Source organism: Notolepis coatsorum, assembly GCF_963971535.1.
Source record: "Notolepis coatsorum genome assembly, chromosome: 2".
Taxonomy (NCBI): Eukaryota; Metazoa; Chordata; class Actinopteri; order Aulopiformes; family Paralepididae; genus Notolepis; species Notolepis coatsorum.
The window spans coordinates 149,522,458-149,528,457 of record NC_140166.1 but is presented as its reverse complement, the minus strand read 5'-3'; the positions used below and the strand labels follow the sequence as shown (position 1 = coordinate 149,528,457).

The 6,000-nt window shown below is 43.3% G+C and overlaps 1 protein-coding gene across 1 annotated transcript in view; it reads right to left on the bottom strand.

Annotated features, from left to right (window-relative positions):
• Window positions 1–1,296: 1,296 nt before the first annotated feature.
• ntmt2 (N-terminal Xaa-Pro-Lys N-methyltransferase) overlaps window positions 1,297–6,000 on the bottom strand; it is a gene marked incomplete at both ends in the record, with an annotated part of 62,580 nt that continues 57,876 nt past the window's right edge. Inside the window, one exon of the mRNA XM_084308346.1 lies at window positions 1,297–1,553. Coding sequence (XP_084164472.1) covers window positions 1,297–1,553 — 257 coding nt within the window. The remainder of the gene's footprint in view (window positions 1,554–6,000) is intronic.

Below are 6,000 nucleotides of genomic sequence, written 5' to 3'. Positions count from 1 at the left end.
ATGCAATGTATTATGTGCAGTGAAGTCATACTCTAAGTGTTGCACACTATAATTAATAAACATGTAATAAAACATAAAATTATATCGGCATGCGTTTATAATATATATCATGGTGTTATTCACGGATCAATGACACTTGTCCTTCAATAGGCCTTAGTGGTGTAGCTTACTTTGACCGTGCAATATTAATAACAAACGATGCAATAATATAACTAACATTTACATTCACGGCTAGTGTCAGGAGCTTGAAAGTATCACCAGATGGTGGCTCGTTTTGGGCTTCTTTGTCAATTTCTACAATCCACTGTAGATCTTCTTTCTCTATTCTAGAAACCAGGTGCTTTGGCAGCTATTGAATTAGTTTGTCCTCTGACGCTCTAAGTCCTATTACCAATGTGGTCAGTTCATGAAAAACGTAAGTGCTGTTTCTAATTCATGATGATTATCATAACTTATTACATGGCGTTTTCACATTCGCCGAAAGGCTTGCTTGTGATTGGTCAATAGCGCGCGTCAGAGGTCAGTTATCAGACAATAATGACCGCTGTGGGACAATAATGACCGCTGTGCGCAGCTGTTCGCAATCAAGCCCACAATAATGACCGCTGTGCGCAGCTGTTCGCAATCAAGCCCACTGACATCAGTGCTGCCGGGGAAGCTGCCGGCGATGACAGGGGGCGGAGCGACGAGCGGAGCCAGAAGCCCAGAACCAGTGTTGCGAGTCGATGTAAAATGAATTAGGTATATTGTTAGTAAGTTAGCCATGTAATAAGCGGGATAATGTATAGCTATACTCGATCATTGTCGCAAAATAATTGACCTTCACTGACGTTTAAAACACCTCGCCGAGGCGGCTCGGTATTTTAAACTCCGTGTCGGTCAATTATTTTGCGACAATGACCTCGTAGCTATACATTATCCCTTACATCAATGTTGGGGATTTAAACAATTTAAATAAAAAGTTTTTTTTCTGGCGGGTTGGGGCGCAAAAAGATATCCAAATCAATTATCATGTCCATCATCTTTGGTATAGAGGCTTTTCTATGTGAAATAATGAACATCTGAAGTCTAAAGCCCTCCTCCGATTGACCGATCTCAAACCCTGCCCTCTTTTGTCCGAGGCGAGGGGAGAAACAGTTGTGATTGGAGGATCGTGGAAAAGAGGGCGGGGTTTGAGATGGGTCACTTGTTAATCAAGTCAATTAGCCTGAAAAGGGAAATAAAAGACAAAAGTAATTCTTAGGGGCCCAACGGTCATCATTCTGGGGGTCAAGGACAGGCAACCCTTGGGAAACCCTAGTTCATGGCGACCATCCAGACGGGCACGATGACCTCGGGGAAGCCCTCCTGCTTCTCCACGGCCAGGACCTCCAGGCCGGCTTTCTTGATGATGTCCTTCATGATGTCCAGGTGCCTGGAGATGCTGCTGTCCACAGCGTCCAGCTTGCAGCCCTGCCGCGCCATGTTGTCCTTCATGATGATCACCCCGTTGGGACGCAGGCTCTTCTTGCAGCGGGACAGGAAGTTCATCAGGTCCTTATCCGTCAGGTGGCCTGTGGCGGGGGGGACAAGAGGACAGAGAGACGGGGGTCTGATGAGGATGGTAAATGGTAAACGGACTGCGTTTATCTCTTGTAGTCCGAAATGCAGTGTAGAAAATTCCTGGATGAAGATTTAAATGTTTTATTTTTAGTTCATTCATTCATTCATAACTTTTGAATAATAGATGCTATTTCTAATCAGCTGTTCTATATTGCCCACAACATTGGCTAAATATCATACACTCTCATTTTTCTAATCCCAAGTAAGTAAAGTGCTTGAAAATCATTTTGTTTGTTCAAGTTCAAGTTCAACTCAAAAGATGTGCTGTACATATGAAGAAGAATAACAATAATAATGATGATAATCATACACATATTTTATAACATTGGAAAGCCCTAGTTGTTAGCTTCAAAATGGTACCAGATATGAGGTACTTTGACATACCCAGTAACTAATAATTTATCACAAACCGACGTTCAAGTTCAGGAATTTTCTAACTGGGCCTGGGAGGGTTAAGAGGGATTATATAGCACTGTTCTTCAAAGTGCTTTCCCACTTATGCCTCACATTCAACCGTTCACTCACACATCAGTGGCGGAGGTGACTGTGCGAGGTGCCGACCTGCTCATCGGGAGCAGAGAGGGGTTAAGGTGTCTTGCTCAAGGAGGAGCCGGAATCGCCATTGAAAAATATTATAATTAGCATTTTAAAATGTTTTTATTCACACAATACACTGTATACTGTATATATATATCCTGTAGGGATGTAACAAATCATCAGCTTAAATTTTTTTACCGATAGGCTACTGCTGGGCGTTTCTTTATAATAATTTTTTTTAAATACATAAGTAGCTTACTGACAAAAATGTAGTTGCATTTTCAAACTTTATTTAACTTTAACTTTATCTTAAATAGTTCCATTTAAATTTCAATATTGTAAGTCAGAAATGTAAGGAAAATTCAGTATCTGTCTCATTTATGTGCATTTGGGAAATGTTATAATGCAGATTCTGTAAATCCTATATGTTTTCAGGAGTTTCTTGATGTAGGGGAGCCCCAGTGTTTCCTATTTATTATAATTTTCTGTCATAGCTGGGGTCAACTTGAGATGTTTGATTGAATTTGTGAGAAAAAAGACAATACGTTTTTTTCACGGATCTAGTCTCTTTTCCTCGTAAAGTGCACCAGATTGATGCATTTTAAATGTTAAATGCATGCCCATCTTAAAGGGTTTGGAATCCCCCCACCATAGTTTCACAAAATAGGGGCCCCCAAACAACATTTCGTAGAGGGCCCCCAAAAAGCTAGAAACGGCCCTGGATAAATGTATCATTAGTTTGGTGTCTCCAGTTCAGTTTATGTCCGTCGTGTTTATGTTCAACTGAAACCTGGATGATGTGTCTACAGTGAGAGAGAACCCTGGATGATGTGTCTACAGTGAGAGAGAACCGTGGATGATGTGTCTACAGTGAGAGAGAGAACCCTGGATGATGTGTCTACAGTGAGAGAGAACCGTGGATGATGTGTCTACAGTGAGAGAGAGAACCCTGGATGATGTGTCTACAGTGAGAGAGAACCCTGGATGATGTGTCTACAGTGAGAGAGAACCTGGATGTGTCTACAGTGAGAGAGAACCCTGGATGATGTGTCTACAGTGAGAGAGAACCCTGGATGATGTGTCTCCAGTGAGAGAGAACCTGGATGATGTGTCTACAGAGAGAGAGAACCTGGATGATGTGTCTACAGTGAGAGAGAACCCTGGATGATGTGTCTACAGTGAGAGAGAACCCTGGATGATGTGTCTACAGTGAGAGCGAACCCTGGATGATGTGTCTACAGTGAGAGAGAACCCTGGATGATGTGTCTACAGTGAGAGAGAACCCTGGATGATGTGTTTACAGTGGGAGAGAACCCTGGATGATGTGTCTACAGTGAGAGAGAACCCTGGATGATGTGTCTACAGTGAGAGAGAACCTGGATGATGTGTCTACAGTGAGAGAGAACCCTGGATGATGTGTCTACAGTGAGAGAGAACCCTGGATGATGTGTCTACAGTGAGAGCGAACCTGGATGATGTGTCTACAGTGAGAGAGAACCCTGGATGATGTGTCTACAGTGAGAGAGAACCCTGGATGATGTGTCTACAGTGAGAGAGAACCCTGGATGTGTCTCCAGTGAGAGAGAACCCTGGATGATGTGTCTACAGTGAGAGAGAACCCTGGATGTGTCTCCAGTGAGAGAGAACCCTGGATGATGTGTCTACAGTGAGAGAGAGAACCCTGGATGATGTGTCTACAGTGAGAGAGAACCCTGGATGATGTGTCTACAGTGAGAGAGAACCCTGGATGATGTGTCTACAGTGAGAGAGAACCGTGGATGATGTGTCTACAGTGAGAGAGAACCCTGGATGATGTGTCTACAGTGAGAGAGAACCTGGATGATGTGTCTACAGAGAGAGAGAACCCTGGATGATGTGTCTCCAGTGAGAGAGAACCTGGATGATGTGTCTACAGTGAGAGAGAACCCTGGATGATGTGTCTACAGTGAGAGAGAACCTGGATGATGTGTCTACAGTGAGAGAGAGAACCCTGGATGTGTCTACAGTGAGAGAGAACCCTGGATGATGTGTCTACAGTGAGAGAGAGAACCCTGGATGATGTGTCTACAGTGAGAGAGAACCCTGGATGATGTGTCTACAGTGAGAGAGAGAACCCTGGATGATGTGTCTACAGTGAGAGAGAGAACCCTGGATGATGTGTCTACAGTGAGAGAGAACCCTGGATGATGTGTCTACAGTGAGAGAGAGAACCCTGGATGTGTCTACAGTGAGAGAGAACCCTGGATGATGTGTCTACAGTGAGAGAGAGAACCCTGGATGATGTGTCTACAGTGAGAGAGAGAACCCTGGATGATGTGTCTACAGTGAGAGAGAGAACCCTGGATGATGTGTCTACAGTGAGAGAGAGAACCCTGGATGATGTGTCTACAGTGAGAGAGAGAACCCTGGATGATGTGTCTACAGTGAGAGAGAACCTGGATGATGTGTCTACAGAGAGAGAGAGAACCCTGGATGTGTCTCCAGTGAGAGAGAACCCTGGATGATGTGTCTACAGTGAGAGAGAACCCTGGATGATGTGTCTACAGTGAGAGAGAACCCTGGATGATGTGTCTCCAGTGAGAGAGAACCCTGGATGATGTGTCTACAGTGAGAGAGAACCCTGGATGATGTGTCTACAGTGAGAGAGAACCCTGGATGATGTGTCTACAGAGAGAGATGCCCGTGGCGGCTCAGGTTCTCCGACGGAACACGAGGACATCAACCTGGAGGAACCGTCTCACGAGGTTCACGGCCTCGAGTCAAAGAAAGTCCATCTGTTTAAAAACAGTCACTATTATTATTATTATTAAGTCTCAGCACCAGACAAGACAAGAAATCTTACATGTGAACCAATATTGATAATGTTGGGTAATGCAATATGTTATGTTACCTTAGATTTTTATATATTTGTTTATATTTAGATATAATTTGTTTGTGTGTTAATGTTGTTGTGTTTCCTCGGTTGGTACGTCTTGCTATGTTTTTAATTGTATTATGTTTTAATTGTACTGTATGTGTTGTAATTAGGGATGTCCGATATTATCGGCCGATATCGGCATTAAAATGTGATATTGGAAAATATCGGTATCGGTTTTCAATTATTATTATTATAATTTTTTTTACATTTCTATAACCTTTATTTACCCAGGCAAGCAAGTAAGAACAAATTCTGATTTTATTTATTGTCAAAAGTATGCATAATGTTGTGTTAATTCCACAACAAGAGATATGTAATGTTAATTACCTGAAATAATTCCATTTTTTGGGGGGGGGGGGGGACCCTGCACATATCGGTATCGGTTGATATCGGTATCAGAAATTAAGAGTTGGACAATATCGGTATATCGGTATCGGTAAAAAAGCCAATATCGAGCATCCCTAGTTGTAATGTTTTAATGTTGTCTCGGACCCCAGGAAGACTAGTTGACGTCTTGGCGTCAGCTAGTGGGGATCCTTTGCTAATAAACAATAAACAATAAACTGAACAATGCAGCGCCGGTCCATGACAAGCGTGCAGCATTCACAGCGTAACACCAGGTCCGCGGGGCGAAGGCAGGAACACTGCTGCTCTTCAGTGATCACACCAGGTCCTTCAGTGATAACACCAGGTCAGTGATAACACCAGGTCCTTCAGTGATAACACCAGGTCAGTGATAACACCAGGTCCTTCAGTGATAACACCAGGTCAGTGATAACACCAGGTCCTTCAGTGATAACACCAGGTCAGTGATAACACCAGGTCAGTGATAACACCAGGTCCTTCAGTGATAACACCAGGTCCTTCAGTGATAACACCAGGTCCTTCAGTGATAACACCAGGTCCTTCAGTGATAACACCAGGTCCTTCAGTGATAACACCAG